Source organism: Corythoichthys intestinalis, chromosome 20 (genome assembly GCF_030265065.1).
Source record: "Corythoichthys intestinalis isolate RoL2023-P3 chromosome 20, ASM3026506v1, whole genome shotgun sequence".
Lineage (NCBI taxonomy): Eukaryota > Metazoa > Chordata > Actinopteri > Syngnathiformes > Syngnathidae > Corythoichthys > Corythoichthys intestinalis.
Window position 1 is genome coordinate 35,076,244 of NC_080414.1, and position 20,339 is coordinate 35,096,582.

At 39.4% G+C, this 20,339-nt stretch overlaps 1 protein-coding gene across 2 annotated transcripts in view; it reads right to left on the reverse strand.

The window, feature by feature from the left end:
- LOC130908455 (guanine nucleotide exchange factor VAV3) overlaps nt 1-20,339 on the reverse strand; it is a 282,969-nt gene that overhangs the window by 198,031 nt on the left and 64,599 nt on the right. For both annotated transcript variants that reach the window (XM_057823892.1, XM_057823893.1), the window contains exon 2: nt 19,649-19,765. In XM_057823892.1, the coding sequence (XP_057679875.1) occupies nt 19,649-19,765 (117 nt within the window). The remainder of the gene's footprint in view (nt 1-19,648; nt 19,766-20,339) is intronic.

Genomic DNA, 20,339 nt, shown 5'->3' on the forward strand with positions numbered 1-20,339 from the left:
ATGCCAGGCTCGGTCGGACGAGAGACATTTTGACCGAAGTGGCCTGAGAACCAAAGCCCCGGATGAAAAAATAATGCAGTTTATATGACCACCATTCTTCTCATGTCAAGAATCGAGACATCATGGTGTCAATGTTTAAAAAAAAATAACAACAACAACAGCAAGTTGCTACAAAATCTTCCACCATAACAGTGTCTCAGTTAACTCTATGGCTGACATTGACAGCACTCGACGCCCAATTCATTAAGATCGGGAAGGGCGAATATTCGAAACCAGAGCATTCACAGTCACGCTTTCCGATTTTTGGGCCATTTACAGGTCACTTTCTGTTCATTTTGGGGCATTTCAAGGTCATTTAATGTTAAGTTGGAGTCACTGCCTATTCATTCCTGGGTTACTTCCTATTCTATAACCCAAAATCAACAGGAAGTGACCCATAAAATGGCCCAAATTCAACAGGAAGTGACAGAAAGTCAACAAGTAATGGCATTGGCTGCCATAGCAGTGGGAGGGGCCTGTTTAAAGGGGGAGGGTTTCTTTCACTGCCACCCTCCCAGTTCAAATGGATTGGATGTTTACTAGTGATAAACGTACAGCAGAAGGATGAATATAGCTTGTTTTTCTGTTGAGTAGTTGTTTTACAGAATATGCTACAATGATTTCCTGACCAACGTATAGATAATTGCCACATCGTGAGATCATCGTTATCATTAGCTTTGTATTGCAAATCGCATTGCATTCTGATGTAACCGGTGTGTCAGCGCCGCCCCACGTTCCGCTCCCACCTCTGACTAGGCCGAGACGCGAACCCGCGCGGCACGACGCTCCCACTCGGCAGGCAAGGACGGTAACCACTGCGCCAATAAGCTTAAGCCAACGTCGCAGCCGCTAGCGTCCTTACATGAAGGAATCGGCAGGGAGGTTTCCACGCTCCACAACGGACCTGCGTGTACCCGTTACACTGAGGTACCAAGAGGTTCCCACCCCGAGTCAGAGGCTTTCTCACAGGCAATACAATTGCACTAGAATCATGTATTGTATATTGTATGTATGTATTTTGCTGTACTTTTCATCAATTCTACCTAAAAAAAAACAAAATGTTATTCATGTTTCTCAAGCAAATTGTTCTTTTTCATGATTATTGGGATGAATAACTGGCATGTTGACCTGAGACAGTGGTTTTGATAGTGGGGCCAGTAAACTTCAAAAGCTGTTACATACTGTTACATTCGTGCAATACAAGAAGCAGCAGTTTCACACTAAAAGTGTCACATAAAATCTTTTTTCAGGTCAGTCAATGATGTAATATTTTCCAAGTACTTAGCAACTTCATCATGTGACACTTAGCGTGGAAATGTTCGGTCAGCATTTTGAATCCATTTTAAAACAAGCTGCAATGAGATGTGTCTAGTCAGGAATGAGCTAGAAGTGATATCACGCTTGATTGTCATCGGGATTCCTAGCTTCTATAAATACCCTTTGTAACTCACTTTCTGCTAGGTGTGAAGTCAAAGTTAGTGTTTGCCCGTTGAAGCGAAAAATCTTCCCTCCCTGAATATCCCCAAAGTCCTAAACTCTCTATGTGTCTTCAAGACAGATGTGTAAACCAGATGTTCTCGCGTGGAGGAAAAACAACCACAGACAGATTGGATGCACATGACCGTGTTTTCGAGCACTGCAGTGTTCTACAGCTTTGAATGAGTGTAGCAGTTTTTAGTTCCAGTCTTGTCATGTTTTCTCAAATCTCTCAACCCCATTTGGGAATGCTCTTTTGCTAATGGGTTGTATCCCAGATTTTAAAGTCAGAAAAGGTCGGAAGGATCTGAACCGAATTTCTAATGGAGTAGACCACTATAGTTTGAACGCTACAATAAACAGACACTTGATATTTTATTCATAGCAAGCAAGGCAGCTATTTTTAAAACAAAAAAAAATGCAGGTGAGTGGCAGCCTAGCCCATTCCCGCTGCTCCTTGCTCCATTAGCTTCTCCAGAGCCAGCCAAGCGAGCTTTACAGTTGCCGGCTTGCTGTCTAATTTCAGAGATGTAAAATTTACTCTGGGCAATGTAGGAGTCACTCAAGAGAGTCATCAAAAGTGTTCTGCCTGAGCCAACTGGAATCACAGGAGGAAAAGTGAAATTAGACCTATTTGCATTTGGATCACGTATGTCACAGGAACGGATGCAAAAGCTCTCAAGCGAGATGAGAGAGAGGATTCGAGATTTTTGTTGTTGTTCGGATAGGCACAGACTTAAGGCACTTTATGAGAGCAAAGGTTCTGAATCTGGTTGAGTGGAGTTCAATGTTGACTAATCATGCCTTGAAACAAGTGAAGCAAAAGAGGACCAATTTGGCTATAACCAATGTTATGCAATCACACACTGCTTGCGCATACTCTGTGCACAAGCAAATCTATGCAGCACACACAATAAAATTCAACAGAAACGTTTTGTAGCATCGCTACAACTGCTGTCGGTGACGCAGTAATGTGTCAGCGCGACACTCCTATTGGTGTGTTTGCGTCGGCAATGTAATGCTCCCATTAGTGGGTACAAAACCACGATTGTATATAGTTGTGAGGTGCATGACCTGGGTGGGTGCGGAGCAAAGTAAAGAGTGAAAAGTAAGTTGGATTCCTGTGCTGATTTATTAAAGCAACATTCTGCTGCAAATTTTTGCAAGCGCTACCGTATGAATTAATATCTCATTTTAAAACTGATATCATCTAGCTAATTAGACCAACAAAACTGAATATTGTACCATTTTGCAATGTAATTCAATGATCAACACATGTCTTGGCTCAAAATAGAGACTTGTTAAATTTTCACAGCGCCGCCACGCTGACGTCAACGACGCATCCAATAGCAGAGGGGCAGGCGTACAGATATCTGTGCTATTAAGCTGTTTCGGCAGACGGATATAGGCAAATCACGGCCGACGAAGCCTTGATAAATGTGCTTTTTTTAAGGTTTCATGACCTCTGGGACACTCGAAAAATAACTCTCATATCTCTCCTTGCTAAGCTAAATGGTACCTCTAATATATTTGATATTATGAACAGTTGGACTTGAAATGATTAGAATTTGCAGTGCCAAGGCATCGGGCAGACAAAGGAAGAAGAGATACAGGACGCTTTCTGACCACGGAAGCCCAACGTGCTTGTCATGCAGCTGACTGAGCAAGATTGACCCTGACTAGCAAGTGATAGGCAATACATCTACAAGCCCACATCTGCTCCACCAAATCAAGCAACTAGCTCTTCTGGACAGTCCAGAACAAATGGCGGGACATCTTGTCTTGCCACAAGAAACATCTGATAAGGAGGAACTCGCAACCGAGAAGTGAACACTCAGCACTCAAGTGGCGCTGAGGATGGCAAAATGCTTAACCCTCGTTGCCCTGACAACAGTAACGCCCGAATTCTACTGTCAAACAGACAATAATCCCAAACACACCCTTCTTCCAGACGCAGCCCGCCTCACCAAAGCCTTTAAAAGACTGAATGTTTAACTACGCGTTGCAGTTTTTCTCGGGAATCTTTTGTTGACTTGCGATATGGTCACCCTGGATCCAGTTTGCCTCCTCAGCTAGGTCTCTCTGCGCTGTATGATTTCTGCCAACTTGGAAAAAAATTGTCAACTTGTGTTTCGAAGCCTTTTTCCAGCTTTTAAAATGGAGTCAGTACAAGGTGTTAAGACTAAGGTGAACGCGCGGAGTTCTGCCTTTTGGCCGGGTTGTTGGAATTCTGTCGGCCCGGGTCATTGGAATTGTGCTAGCGTGGTTCCGGCTGTTAGGCTGGCGTGACCCTGGCCATCTGGCTAAAAGGTCAGATTCCTTCACTTTTCACTTCCTGACAGCATCTACGTGAGTCTACGTGGCTCCTCCCATTTTGCACATGCAAAATAAATGGTTCAAGAAATTAGTGTCAATGGTCAAATTAGAGACAATATGAACACTGCAGTAATCAAACTACTGCCAAAACAGGGGAAAGATCTAACCCAATCAGCAAACTATAATCCAATATCCTTAATGAATACAGATATTAAAAGTACAGTGGTACCTCTACATACGAATTTAATTCGTTCCAGGACCTTGTTTGTAAGTCGAAATGGTCGTATGTCGAGCAGGATTTTCCCATAGGAATACATTATAATTCCATTAATTCGTTCCAAAGCCTAAAAACATATACTAAATTCTTAATAAATACTGCTGGCACTGTTACAAATGGCAATTAAACATAGAAAAACAAATAAGTTATAAATAAATAATTCAGAATAATATAATAATAAGAAGAATAATTAATAATTATTCCTGTAAATAATGTAACGAATCGGATTCTAATATGGCGGACACTTTTTACTGTCCCTGAACGCACCGCGAAGGTGACGTCTCAGTGAGATAGGTCGGTGCGGTAGAGATAATACTTTCGTTTTCTTGAGAGCAGTCAACTGCTTAAGACAATGGGCGTTTTGTGTTGGATAAGTTCTTAAATAAATGATAAAAACGTGACGAAGCTGGCGATTTCCTTGGCAATGTTACCACAATAATTGTCACCTTAACTTATAAATAGTGGCGAACGGTGGTCGGAAGAGGACCACGGAGCTGTATTGTTGAGCCAGTTCAGGGACGCGCACCCCAAGCTCATATTTTTCTATAACTTGCATCTTCATTTCAAAGGTAAGCATCACTTTTTTCCTTGTTTCTCCAACTGTATAAACTTTTTTTGAAAACTGTGTTGATTTCTCACACAAGAAAATCCACCGTGCGTTCGTTTGCAGTGCTGTCATGTCGTCGTATTTCGGGCAACTCGTCGGATGTAGAAACAAATGGCGGCTCAAATTTTACGTCGGATTTCGAAAAGATCGTGTGTCGAAGTGATCGTATGTAGAGGTACCACTGTATTGTAAAGGCTTTAGCTGCTAGATTAGAACAAATTCTTCCCACTATAATCCATAATGACAAGACCGGCTTTATTAAAGGACGTAACTCTACAAACTTAAGACGACTGTTAAATCTCATTAATAGGGTATAGAATAATAGAGAGAAAGAAATTATCCTCTCTTTGGACGCAGAAAAAGCATTTGACAAAGTCCACTGGATTTTTCTCTTCAAAATTTTGAAAAAAATTGGCTTTGGTGAGCCATTTATCCGTTGGATGAAAACATTCTACAACGCCCCTAAAGCCACTGTCAACACAAACGGGGTCATTTCACAAAGTTTCTGCTTTTCACACTTGGCTGACGCCAGTGTGAAAAGGCCTGTATACTGGTCGATGTCAAAACTGATAGAGAATATAGTATATCCCTAGGTTTGCAGTTTTATGCATTTATTATAAAAGTATATATCGGTTAAACTGTGAAAATTAGAGGAATACTTTGTATGTTGATTTACAGTGTGCGCCCGTGAATTTTCGGCTTGCGCCCCTAAAATTTTAAGTCAGGGGCCACTGTGTTCCCTAGTAAAAAAGTTAGTCTGGAGCCCTGATTTAGGCTGCACAAATTTGAGTTAAAACAATATGATGCTAGCTATGGAGAGTTGAGATCCATCCAGCAATGATTAGTTTTTCCCTATATTGCTTCAAGGATAAGCAGTATCGAAAATGGATGGGTAAATACAGTGCCTTGCAAAAGTATTCGGCCCCCTTGAATCTTCCAACCTTTCGCCACATTTCAGGCTTCAAACATAAAGATATGAAATTTAATTTTTTTGTCAAGAATCAACAACAAGTGGGACACAATCATGAAGTGGAACAACATTTATTGGATAATTTAAACTTTTTTAACAAATAACAAACTGAAAAGTAGGGCGTGCAATATTATTCGGCCCCTTTACTTTCGGTGCAGCAAACTCACTCCAGAAGTTCAGTGAGGATCTCTGAATGATCCATTGTTGTCCTAAATGACCGATGATGATAAATAGATCCACCTGTGTGTAATCAAGTCTCCGTATAAATGCACCTGCTCTGTGATAGTCTCAGGGTTCTGTTTAAAGTGCAGAGAGCATTATGAAAACCAAGGAACACACCAGGCAGGTCCGAGATACTGTTGTGGAGAAGTTTAAAGCCGGATTTGGATACAAAAAGATTTCCCAAGCTTTAAACATCTCAAGGAGCACTGTGCAAGCCATCATATTGAAATGGAAGGAGCATCAGACCACTGCAAATCTACCAAGACACGGCCGTCCTTCCAAACTTTCTTCTCAAACAAGGAGAAAACTGATCAGAGATGCAGCCAAGAGGCCCATGATCACTCTGGATGAACTGCAGAGATCTACAGCTGAGGTGGGAGAGTCTGTCCATAGGACAACAATCAGTCGTACACTGCGCAAATCTGGCCTTTATGGAAGAGTGGCAAGAAGAAAGCCATTTCTCAAAGATATCCATAAAAAGTCTCGTTTAAAGTTTGCCACAAGCCACCTGGGAAACACACCAAACATGTGGAAGAAGGTGCTCTGGTCAGATGAAACCAAAATTGAACTTTTTGGCCACAATGCAAAACGATATGTTTGGCGTAAAAGCAACACAGCTCATCACCCTGAACACACCATCCCCACTGTCAAACATGGTGGTGGCAGCATCATGGTTTGGGCCTGCTTTTCTTCAGCAGGGACAGGGAAGATGGTTAAAATTGACGGGAAGATGGATGCAGCCAAATACAGGAACATTCTGGAAGAAAACCTGTTGGTATCTGCACAAGACCTGAGACTGGGACGGAGATTTATCTTCCAACAGGACAATGATCCAAAACATAAAGCCAAATATACAATGGAATGGTTCAAAAATAAACGTATCCAGGTGTTAGAATGGCCAAGTCAAAGTCCAGACCTGAATCCAATCGAGAAGCTGTGGAAAGAGCTGAAGACTGCTGTTCACAAACACTCTCCATCCAACCTTACTGAGCTCGAGCTGTTTTGCAAGGAAGAATGGGCAAGAATGTCGGTCTCTCGATGTGCAAAACTGATAGAAACATACCCCAAGCCACTTGCAGCTGTAATTGGAGCAAAAGGTGGCGCTACAAAGTATTAACGCAAGGGGGCCGAATAATATTGCATGCCCCACTTTTCAGTTTTTTATTTGTTAAAAAAGTTTAAACTATCCAATAAATTTTGTTCCACTTCACGATTGTGTCCCACTTGTTGTTGATTCTTGAAAAAAATTCAAATTTTATATCTTTATGTTTGAAGCCTGAAATGTAGCGAAAGGTTGCAAGGTTCAAGGGGGCCGAATACTTTTGCAAGGCACTGTATCAAGCAGATGCTTGCTGTATGTGGTATTATTTTCATCGAATATTCGTCATCATTACAATGCCTGGGAAAAGACTGTATTTTGCCGCAATTTCAAAGCGCTTGGAGTTAAAAGTTAATTAAATCGTGAGATTCATTGATGAATCCGTTAAGCTTTAGTAGCCCTGAAACTGTGTGTGGTTTCAGCTAATTACAATGCATAACTATTGCAATTAATTTCTCATGAGAACAGTCTACTTAAGGCCTGAGAAAGGCAACACTGGGAGCGTCAGTATGATTTATTCACTTCCCAAAATGCTGAAGCATTTCTTTAAACAACAAATTGATGGTTGTGAAACCCGCATGTGGAAAATCTGTGATTATCTGCCGCATAATTTATGAGTTAGATTGTGTTTTGTCACTGGATGGTCTTTTTTTTTTTTTTTTTTTTTTAATACATATAAGCAGCTGTAACATATGACAGATTAAACACCGAAACAAATCAATTGAAATATCCTCTCCCTTAGATGAAAAGTTTCTGCAGGCAGTGTTTTCATTAAAATATGACTTCTCGCAGCCATTTACAAAGTAATGGAATTCAGCATTGAGGAAACATTTAAGTACAGTAGTTATGCAAGACAGTTGAATGTTGTAACCCAAATTAATAAATAATGCCTTGTCTTTCTTACTCGAGAGATCTTTTCAAAACGAATGTTCTGTTAACACACTTCTCTCGGAAACCATGTTACTTCAGGGCTTTTGTGTCTAAAATTAGAGTCAGTGCGAGTGTTTTTTTCCTCTACTTGCACATGCGCGACTAGTAACATAGCGGGGGTGTTTTTGTTTTGTTTTGTTTTGTTTTTGTTGCTGAGAAAGTCCTTCGCAGTTAAATCCATTAGTTGGCATGTGCCAATTACCAGTTTCAAAATATACCATGATATGAAAACTTCACCGTTTCAAAACCGCAAAAATTTTCTGTCATACCGTCCCTACGGTATTAGCTATTTTTTATGTCCCAAAAATGCACGGAGAAATCCTTTGCTTGCAGCTGCCAGGCTCAACCCTCCCCCACCGGTTGTTGCTCAGAGTCAGTGAGTCAGCTGTGCTACACGATGGCTGGAGGAGGTGAAACTCCGAACTTTTTTCCCCCATCGAAGAAAAGGAAATCACTGGTATGGGAGTTCTTTGGCTACAGAAACGTTAGAGATGGCCGGAGCTTAGAGGAGGAGGGCCAACCGACATGTTTGCGGAGGGTGGCTGCCGAGGAGGCAATACCTCCAATATGATTTCGAATTTAAACAAAGGATAGTAAACAGTAGAGGCGTGGGAAATTTCCGATTCTTAGATTATTCGCGATTCTGCCGTGGAAGAGTTGAGAATGATTGACAAACAACCAGATTCCGATTATTGAGTTATACCAGGTCAAGCGTAACTAAAACACAGTCAGCGCAGTCTTCGGGACGCAATGAGGAACGAACCGAGAGTAAATATCATGATCAACTCATGCCGCTAGATAACAAACACAATAATACCTGACTGCGGCCGACAGCCGCTACAAACAACGCCCATTTGCTAGTTGCTACAAACATACGGCCACATAATGCTACGGTTGATATCACATATATGGAGAACTAGATGCGAAATGACAGACGACAGCGGCGTTAGAACATGTATAGACAACTAGATGCAACCCGACACACTTGCCAGCGTTAGTAAACAGCCGCCATCTTAAAGCAGTAGACTTCCCTGGAAGGCTGTTGTAGCGAACCTTCCAAGTGAACCGAATTAACTTTTTATCTAAAATACTCCTAAATCAGCAAAATCTTGACTTGAATCTATATTTAAATGATGAAACATTTTTAAAACTTTCACATGTCGAAAGTAGTAGACATTATGGAATAACGGGAGCAATTTTAACAACTTTATCGGTTGATTCACAACATTAAATTAATTGAACGTAGTTTAAAGCTGTTGATACAGAATGGAGACTTGAGTATTTTATTTACTGTTTTTAACTGTTAACTTGATACTGAAATAGTTTGGTTTAGCCTGAGAGGATTTTTTATCAATTTTGAAACTAATGTACAAAACATTTAAAGTGCGTGTGTGTGTGGGGGGGGGGGTGCTGTGGGGGGATTTATAATCGAATCGTAGCCTCTGAATCGTAATCGAATCGTTAGGTGCCCCAAGATTCTCACCTCTAGTAAACACTGTCATGTCATGCTACGAGAGTTAACTCCAGCGTGTTTAGTGTGTCTAGTGGGAGTACAACATGTGGTGTTTTTTTTCTCTCTGGCAACTGTCTGTGTTGAGAAAGAGAGTGTATACTGTACATAATGTAAACATGATAAGAGTCATACACAGGTGCTTTCATGGAAAATAATTCAATTATTTTTGTCCTGTTGGTAATAATGCTGAGCTGTTGCTATGGTTTTAGGCATTTATTATTATTATTCTTATTTATTTTTTGCATTAATCTTAATTTTATTTAGAATGTTTTGTCATTTTATTTTAACTGAAAGTCATACTTATGTTCCAATTTACTAATATGTTTTGAAATATAAAAATCCTGGTCAATGGAAAAAAGTTTTTTTTTTTTTTTTAACCCAGGTATCTCAAAGTAACACATTTCAGAGCTGTAATTGCAATACCGTGATAAAAGAAACCGTGATAGTTTGGCTTAAAGTTATCATACCATCAGAATCTCATACCTGCACATGCCCAGGGAAAATACAACAGAAGAAAAAGAAGGTGGACGATGTGTGAAGCGGTCACTGCTTGGCCACCGGCAAGGTCGGCCCCTCCTGACCTTGCATAGGCATAGGTGCATATGCATAGGTGAAAATTAAACCACGAAAGGGAACCGCGTGGTACCCCAAGTCACACAGGCATGCAATCGCTTTCACTTTCGTGATTTTTTGGACTGTCAAATTGTCGCCACTTCCAGGAGAGTGAGACTTACGAAATGGGAGCCCGATGAGGCTCCGCCTGTCTCGGCCACTGTTACGCACACGTCCCTCTGGTCTTCTTGCATGGTTTCCGCTTCCAGGAAATATACGCAGCACCACACCATGTTTCTATTTTGTATTTTCCAAGTGGTGAGTGCGCAATTGCACAACGATCCAAAGTAACGATTCTATCGCAACTCGCCGACTGCTTGTAAAACAACTTCACGCAAGTGACCACACCTTCATATAGTTGGCGCCCCATCAGACATTAATTAATGTCATTCGTTTGTGCTCATTTGTTCCCATCAGACATTAATTAATGTCATTCGTTTGTGCTCATTTGTTCTGAAAAAAATTTGTTTGTACTGCTATTGTTTTTGAGATATTACCAATCCTTTTACAGGTCAATCTGAGATCAGCCAGCCCCCAAATTTGACTACAAATGGCTTAAAAAATGGTGTCAATCGTTTGTGCAACATTTGTGCTGGTTTGTGCTGCAAAAATGTTTGTTCATGCTGCTCTCAATTTTATGTATTGAGATATTAATTTCAAGTGATGATGTCCCGCATCCCCCCATTTGATGCAAAATGGATCCAAAATGGTGCCATTCGTTTATGGTACGTTTGTGCTTTAAAAAAAAACTTCATTTGTGCTGCTATCATTTTATAGATATTGAGATATTAATCGTTCAAAACATTATTTGAAAGCAACTTTTTTTTATTTACTGCAGGCGAAAAATGACTAATTTAATTAGAACAAATAGTAATACTTAAAGTGGAACAATCTGACGTATAAATCTGTTAATTATTCTTTAATTCTCAAAACAAGATGGAGAAAATTATTTGAATAGATTGAAGAAAAATAATCTGATTAAGATCAAGTGTACATGCTGTCATATCACGCACTGAAATGGAGTTGGGCTAATATTTTTCATTGTTTCTGGAATACATTTCTATACAGTACTTCGTTGTGTCTTACTGTCATGCCTTTTTCAGCTTTCTTACGGATTGCCCTTCTCATTTGTCTCAGCCAATTAATCAACCGCTTGTGTAGCAAGGGCTCTCCACTCTGAAATATTAGTGCAATCCTACATGGTTCTACTGTTTCAGTTAATCCTTCAGAACCTGCTCTGCTGAAGTCTTATACTGTATGACATTAATTCTGAGGTTGCTTCTATTTTACATTTTTAAAAATACAATTACTTGTTGTATTTATCTGATGCAACATATGGGTCGACCCAAGGAATGTGAAGTGAATATTTTAGAAATACATTTTAGAAGAAAAAAAGAATGACAAAATGAAGGTCAAAATCACCATCTGCCTGCACGACTGAACTTATTTGTCCTCACCATTATATTCTCTCTGCTGTATTATTTTGTGGTGTCACACCACATTGTGAACCAGATCACACACATGGAGGTCAACAAAGATAGTGAGAGGTCTGAGTGAGTTCAGAGTGAAAGGCATGCAAACATGCTACATAAATGCCTTGCTCAGAGGCACTTGACAAAAGCCAGCAACCATACCAGAATTCTTTCGATGACTAATTGCCATGTTTAAACCTTAAACACGGGCTCCAAAACCCAGGTCCTCAAAGCTTGTCATCCACGTCATCATTTATTCATTAACTATAATATTGTCCGATCAATAAACACAGTTGGGCAAATAAGTATTTAGTCATCCACCAATTGTGCAAGGTCTCCTACTTGAAAAGATTAGAGAGGCCTGTAATTGTCAACATGAGTAAACCTCAACCATGAGAGACAGAATGTGGGGAAAAAAAACAGAAAATCACATTGTTTGATTTTTAAAGAATTTATTTACAAATTAGAGAGGAAAATAAGTATTTGGTCACCTACAAACAAGCAAGATTTCTGGCTGTGGAAGAGGTCTAACGAGGCTCCACTCGTTACCTGTATTAACGGCACCTGTTTTAACTCATTATCGGTATAAAAGACACCTGTCCACAAACTTAGTCAGTCACACTCCAAACTCCACTATGGCCAAGACCAAAGAGCTGTCGAAGGACACCAGAGACAAAATTGTAGACCTGCACCAGGTTGGGAAGACTGAATCTGCAATAGGTAAAACGCTTGGTGTAAAGAAATCAACTGTGGGAGCAATTATTACAAAATGGAAGACCTCCAAGACCACTGATAATCTCCCTCGATCTGGGGCTCCATGCAAGATCTCACCCCGTGGCGTCAAAATGATAACAAAAACAGTGAGCAAAAATCCCAGAACCACACAGGGGGACCTAGTGAATGACCTACAGAGAGCTGGGACCACAGTAACAAAGGCTTCTATCAGTAACACAATGTGCCGCCAGGGACTCAAATCCAACACTGCCAGATGTGTCCTCCTGCTGAAGAAAGTACACGTCAAGGCCCGTCTGCGGTTCGCTAGAGAGCATCTGGATGATCCAGAAGAGGACTGGGAGAATGTGTTATGGTCAGATGAAACCAAAATAGAACTTTTTGGTAGAAACACAGGTTCTCGTGTTTGGAGGAGAAGGAATACTGAATTGCATCTGAAGAACACCATACCCACTGTGAAGCATGGGGGTGGAAACATCATACTTTGGGGCTGTTTTTCTACAAAGGGACCAGGACGACTGATCTGTGTAAAGGAAATAATGAATGGGACTATGTATCGAGAGATTTGAGTGAAAATTTCCTTGCATCAGCAAGGGCATTGAAGATGAGACGTGGCTGGGTCTTTCAGCATGACAATAATCCCAAACACACAGCCAGGGCAACAAAGGAATGGCTTCGTAAGAAGCATTTCAAGGTCCTGGAGTGGCCTAGCCAACCTCATAGAAAATCTGCGGAGGGAGTTGAAAGTCCGTGTTGCCCAATGACAGCCCCAAAACATCACTGCTCTAGAGGAGATCTGCATGGCGGAATGGGCCAAAATACTAGCAACAGTGTGTGAAAAGCTTGTGAAGACTTACAGAAAACTTTTGGCCTCCGTGATTGCCAACAAAGGGTACATAACAAAGTATTGAGAGGAACTTTTGGTATTGATCAAATACTTATTTCCCAACATGATTTGCAAATAAATTCTTTAAAAATCAATCAATGTGATTTTCTGGGGTTTTTTTTCCACATTCTGTCTCTCATGGTTGAGGTTTACCCATGTTGACAATTACAGGCCTCTCTAATATTTTCAAGTGGGAGAACTTGCACAATTGGTGGTTGACTAAATACTTATTTGCCCCACTGTAAATCAGCAAATAGGGAAGCATATTTTGTATTAATGGTTAGCACCAGGGGGTGGGAACTTCTGAGTAGTTTACTATACGATACGAGTTGCGATACAAGGCTCACGATATGGCGATGCAACAATTATCGATAGATGGATTAGGAAATCATTCTATAATACTCGGCAATACAACTAATAAAAAGCTGTGAAATGAAATCAAATATCACTAGTATTCGTCCAATCCATTTGAACTTGGAGACTGGCAGCCAATGAGTTAATTTTGGGGTCATTTCATGTCATTTCCTGTTCATTTCGCTTCCTGTTGAATTTGGCTAACTGAAAAGAAAGAAAGTGACCCAAATGAATAGAAAGTGACTCAAAATGAACAGGAATTAACCCGTAAATGCCCCTAATATCGGGAAGTGATCATGTTTCAGTGCCACTGACGACGCTAGACGCCCAATCCATTTTGACTGTCAAAATGAATTGGATGTCTAGCGTCGTCAGTTAAAGCTAATGAGCCAACATAGACACAATTTGAGAGGAAGATTTTTGTTCTTTTTTTTTTCACCAGTGACACCTTTTCAAAATTATATATTATTTATTTGTTGGAAGCAAATCAATAACCTTTTGGGATACAAAGTATTGAGTATATGACCATATAGTTATACTGTTAAAACACTAGTTGGCTGGTTTGTCTCACAGTAAACAGCCCTTAGGTTGTGGATCTGGTGACGTTTGCATGTTGTACCTGTGCTTACATGCGTTTTCTCTTGTTACTCGAGCATCCTAAAGCATTCATTATGTTAGTTGGAGATAGAATATTTTCCCTAAGTGTGAATGCCAGTGTCAAGGCAAAATGTCTATTTGTGCCACGTGACGGGCCATTGATCAGTTCAGGGTGCACTCTGTTTAGTGCTGAAAGTCAGAAAGGATAGGATGGCTTCTATTTTCGAGGTATTTTTTCCAATTAATGGGTGGAATTTATTAATGAACTCTTTACATTTAAGACTAACAACTAGGGTTGTTCTGATTATGTTTTCTTGCTCCCGATCCGATCCCGATCGTTTTAGTTTGAGTATCTGCCGATACCGATATTTCCCGCTCCGATGCTTTTTTTGCTCCAGATTCAATTCCAATCATTCCCGATAATTTTTCCCGATCATATACTGTACATTTTGGCAATGCATTAAGAAAAAAATGAATAAAACTCGGACGAATATATACATTCAACATACAGTACATAAGTACTGTATTTGTTTATTAAGACAATAAATCCTCAAGATGGCATTTACATTATTAACATTCTTTCTGTGAGAGGGATCCACGGATAGAAAGACTTGTGACTTTGTATATTGTGACTATATATTGCCATCTAATGTATTTGTTGAGCTTTCAGTAAATGATATTGCAGCCATGCCCCAATGCATGATGGGAAGTCGAACCATGATGGGAAGTAGAACCAGGACTGTGCGTAGTGCTAGCAATTCATATATCTTCTCTGCGTTAAGAAATAAAACAAGGTGTTAAGAAAAAGATCAAATGCGACCTTGCGTCCCCACATTGCTTCCCATGATATTTCTAATCGTAGGAAGAGGGATTGTAAGGCTTTAGCCAATTAAAATAAGCCCCTAAAGCCTGCCAAAATTCACTCTACTTATTTTATGCTGCCTTTTATCTCTCTATATAGGTTAAATGGCGCCATTACAGATTGAGCGCAACAATGCGTGAGTGGGTCGTGCAACGCATGCATTAATTGCGTTTATTTTTTTAACGTGATACATTTTTAAAAACTTATTACCTCCATTATTGGGATAAATTTAAGCCTAAACTAAAGACTCTGGATGAGTGTAACATATTATGTCTGTAACGTTAAATACAATTAGAAAACGATTTAATTAAAGAAAATATATATATTAAAAAAAGGCATGACCGATATTTATTCTACTTTGAAACGTGATTGCGTGATCGGCATCCCGATCGATCGGGACATCTCTACTAACAACTAATCGATTAAAATCAATTATTAAATTAGTTACCAACGAATTTGATAGTCAATTTTTGCCGGCATCTCTGAGCAGTCCCGTTTGGGTCGTTGTTTGTGCGGAATTTGAGGCTACGCGCACTCCCGTGATTAGAGCAAGAGAGAGAGAGAGAGAGTTCACTACTACACTCAGGTTGAGTTGCTGAATCAATACAGTAATATTACAAAGTGTTGAGAGTTAGATTGTCTTTTGTGTTGTTACATCCAGGGTGCCTCCGTCAGAAGTGAGTAAATGATGCCAATTGTATTGTTTGGATTATTTGTTGATGAGATGTTAGATGGTTAGCAATGATGCTGATCAGTGTCTTAAGTGTCCGTTTGTATTGTGTTTTGGAGAAGCATATTAGCACTTCAGTTATTGTTAGATAGTAAAGTTGTTTCTTTTCTTTTTATAAAGAAACCACACACATACACCCTTTCCTATAAAAGCTTAGAGTCTCCTTTCAGCAGAATCTCCCATTCAAACTGTAAGTTGTCATACAAGAGAGTGTGCCTTAAAATTGGATTTGGATTGTATTCATGAACAACTGTTTGATAAAGAAAACTGTTTCATTACAGCCTGCATCCTCCTTATTAGATTTTGTTGTTTAGTTTGTTTAAAGAAAACAAAATAAGCCATTGACACAATTTAGATCAGCGTTTTGCCCACAAGAAAAAAAAATGTCAATCAGCAGCACTTTTTTTATTTGAATGAACAGGACTTTAGTGTGATTTGTGCAACAAGATATTTATTTTATGCTTTATACTTAGAAACTTTACTCAAAAACAGTACACTTTTAGACTACAGTTAAGTCAGGAAGCTGTAACAGAATATTATTTCTTAAGGAAATAGTCATCCATTTTGTCTTCATCGTTACTTATAACATGCCTGAAACAACTTGAAGTTAAATTGTGAAGGTAATTGAAAAAAGTGACATTTACCCAATTAATTGTTTAATTAATTGCCCGATTAATCGATTATAGTAAGGTGAATAGGCACGTATAGATTTAATTCACATGCAAATGCTCGAAAAACAAAAGTTAAACCACCTCATAACGTGCGCTAGCATCTAAGACTTCTAATTAAACCTCATGGGGGCCTTACAGGGTCAGCCTGAGGCTTGTCAAAGTACTGCAGACGCACTAACAGCTTTCCAAGCAAAGAGTCAGCAACCTTATCAAAAGTAATGAACCCTTGCCCAGACTTTTCATCCAATGTGAAGACAGCTTGCCGAGACATTTTCTCCTAATGAGAGGAAGTGATTAAAATGCAGTGTCATGCAGCTGCCTGTTTCAGTTTTTGCATAAGAAAGGTACAATAAGCAGATTGTTCATGGTTCAAGTTTTCAGTTAAAAGTGGAGATGTTAAAAATGTCAAGCATGCTCGGGGGAAGTTAGGAAGAATCAAAGCCGGAAAGACTTAATATTCAGTGCAAGAATAGGCATTGCAAGCACGTACCTTCTTATCAAATGCTATACTGTTGTGTTTGGACAAAAAAAAAAAACCTCCAAAGTGTAACGTTTACAGACCACACTTTTAAAACAGGCCAGATAGTGTATGTCCAGCTGACATGTCTAGGGTGTGCTCAACGATGATAGGCTCCTGCTTGCCCATGACACGGAACAAAATTAGCAGTAAGAATTTAGAAATTGATATAAGTGAGTAGTTTTAGCAAAATGTGAGTGCTAACTTAAATTACAGTACATCGACAGTACATCTTAGCTTCATTGCTGTTCTACAGGCATGACACTATTTTTACTAGAGGTCGATCAATATGGGATTTTCAGATGCCGATACCGATATCTAAAGAATTTTTCAGTTGATTGCCGATATCCAAAGCCGATATTTGAGGCCGATAAATGTATTTTTTTGAAGCACGTAGAATATGAAAGCCAATTTAATTTTTTTTAAAAATGCTTCAACAGCTTCAAGTTTACAATGATGACCTGAGACTTAAAGGATTCATTTGGTTTAGTGCTACCAAACAAACGAACGCAGCACTTCTTTTTCTGATTATACACACTCAGCAAGAACACTACATTATTTTCAAATATTTAAACCCTCCAGGACGTCACGATGAGATGTAAACATGTGAGAGTTTAAGAAGGTGCTCGCCATACTAAATTGAATGCTACGCTAACGCTAAGAGTTACATCTCGAGTGTAAGGCTCACTCAGTAAACACGTTAAAAGGATAAGCAACATTGCATATTATCTTGTTCAAAATCTTACTATACAGTGATCCCCCACTGCTTCGAGCTTCAAACTTCGCGCCCTCAGTCCATCGTGGATTTTTTTTTTTTAATTAAAAAAATAATAATATTAATAATAATACAGAGGAGCTGTGTTAGGTTCTGTATTTGTTTTCTCCTAGTGTAACTTGTCCCTGTGATTGCCCATTGATTTCACCTGATGTGCCTTCTCCTAGCCTATCCTCCTGTGCTCACCTGTTCCTTGTTGTCTCGTTAACCCTTGTTTGCGTGTGTGTATATAAGCTCCCATTTTCTGTTGACTCCTTGTTGCGTCATTGTCTACGTCTATGTCTACGTCAATTTCAAGTCTGGTCCAAGCCCTCGTGTACCAGTCCCTCCGATTTAATTAAGTTTTGTTTGAATCTTGCCCTTTTGATCCTCAGTGCTTTCAGTTGTACTTTGTGTTTTTGTTAGATATCATTAAACGTTTTTTGAGTTCAACTGCCTTGCCGCTTTTGTTTCCCTGCAATTGGGTCCACACAACCTGCCTGCCTGCCCGCGTCCCTGACAAGCTGTCCCGAGCCGATCGCATATTCTTGCGCTAGTTCCCTCCCTCCCTCTCCCTGCTCTTTGTTCATCAGAGAGTGAACTGGAGTTGCCTATTAAAGTAAACGATGATAGACAGACGGTTAAGCTTTGATCTTGCCAGAGATTCGACCTTCAAAGGGCCGAATGCGCCAACCATCACTTAACTTGTTAAACAGTTGCTATGGCAACTCCGTGTGTAAGTGAGCAGCTGGAGTGGATTTGAGTGGACACTCAACGAAGCATTCAATAAAGACAAGCATTTTTGTCTTAAATGTATCTCTTTCTAATGATAGAGCTGAATAAATACATTGAACAAAAAAAAAACTATAACACATCTTTTTAGGGGGTGCTACTTAGTGGGTTTGACTTATCGTGGCGGGTTCTGGTCCCCGTTAACTGCGAAAAACCAGAGATCACTGTATTTACAAAACAAGCAAGCCTGAAGCTTCCTATAGCAGCCTGCATTCAAGCTGCTGCAGGGTCCTTTCGGGGTCCTACAGTCATTCAGCGGCGGCCACAGTTGCCCACACAGATGCCTGATCAAAATCGTTTTTTATCAATTTTTATTTTTTTGTTAATCAGGCAATGTTCAAAAAAAGTACATATATGGTTCGACCTCTAATTTTTACTAATCTCATAAGACAATCGATAAGGTCTTGATGATGACCACGATACAGTATTACAACAGTCCTATAACAGTATTACAAGAACTCCAATGTAGCACAGAAAACATTTCAGTCTACAAGGACACTCAGATTCCCATTCTCCGTGTCTAAGCAGCGGAACAGGACATGTGCAAATATACATGTAGTCCCCTTACGTGATTTGAACTTTACGACGCCGGTTCTTGTCCGCCATTTCTTCTTTAGTCGTTTTTTTTTGTTTGTTTGTTTGTTTTTGTTTTTTAAGTTGTGTTTTTTTTAGTTTTTTTTAGTGGCATAACAGTGTCTCGTCCGCCATATTCCACACGTTTTTTACTTTATATTATTAATATGACGTACAATACATGTTTTTGGATAGTTATTTTGAGATTTAGGGCATATTTAGGGGTGCTTAAAGGGTTCATTCTGATTTACACGGAAATTTACGTCGCCAGCATAGGAATGGAACTCGTTCGTATCCCGGGGACTACACGTAAATACTGTGTACAAATATGAAAAAAGACGAGAAAAAAACAACAATGGTCCTTTTGATGCTGAAAATGCATTCAAGTTGGTTAACAACAAGAAAAGTTTTCCCTCCTAATTTCAAGTCATCATGTTATGTTTGGATTCAACATAATATATGCACCGTATATAATTAGCTATTGAATGAGTCTACAGGTGTAGATACTACATATGTTAGGCATTATAAATAGAGAGGGGTCACTTCACTGCAATTTTTCTAATTTCTTGAGGCTAAATACATGCAACATCTCACAAATATTTGGACAAGCTTGAATCTGTTTCTGTTCCACTGAACGTGTATCTTACCTTTCCAAAATCCCTGACATCAAAAAGGTCAAAAGCCTCAAACAGCTCACTTTTCTTCATGCCAAATATGTCATTGCATGCCGCCAGAAAGGTCCTGATGTTCTTCAGGCACAGGAACTATGATGGGAAGCGAAAAATCATTAGTATACATGAATAAATTGTATGTATAAGCAATTTGATTTTCAATAAAGAACTAACAATACTAGTATTATTATATCACCAGAGCTATAATTTTTTTACTAAAAAGACACAACACAAAGTAGCTTGCTTTAAATTACCATCTTGAAAATTATGTTTAGACATGGATGGGTTGAAATGAAGTATTTCAAGACCAGTAAATTCAAGTGCATAGACATCATCACTAGGTTATGAAGTCTATGTCAAGTGTTACATAATGCAACAATGAAGTGTTTTTTATTATGACATAAAATTACATGTGACCTTGGAAATTGGCTAAATGAATGTACACTTAATAAGCTATTTATTGAGATCATATGTGTATACTGTTACTTTCAATACTTAGTCTAATGATCTGAATGAGTCCATGTTCGAATGCTAACTGCCAAAAACTGAAATGGAATTGACAAAACTAAACTGGTAGTAAGGTCTACCAAAAACATTTCATTAATGTATTACTATTAGTAATGTATTTGTTCATGTCTGTGTGGCATGTCTTTATGTGGAAAACAGT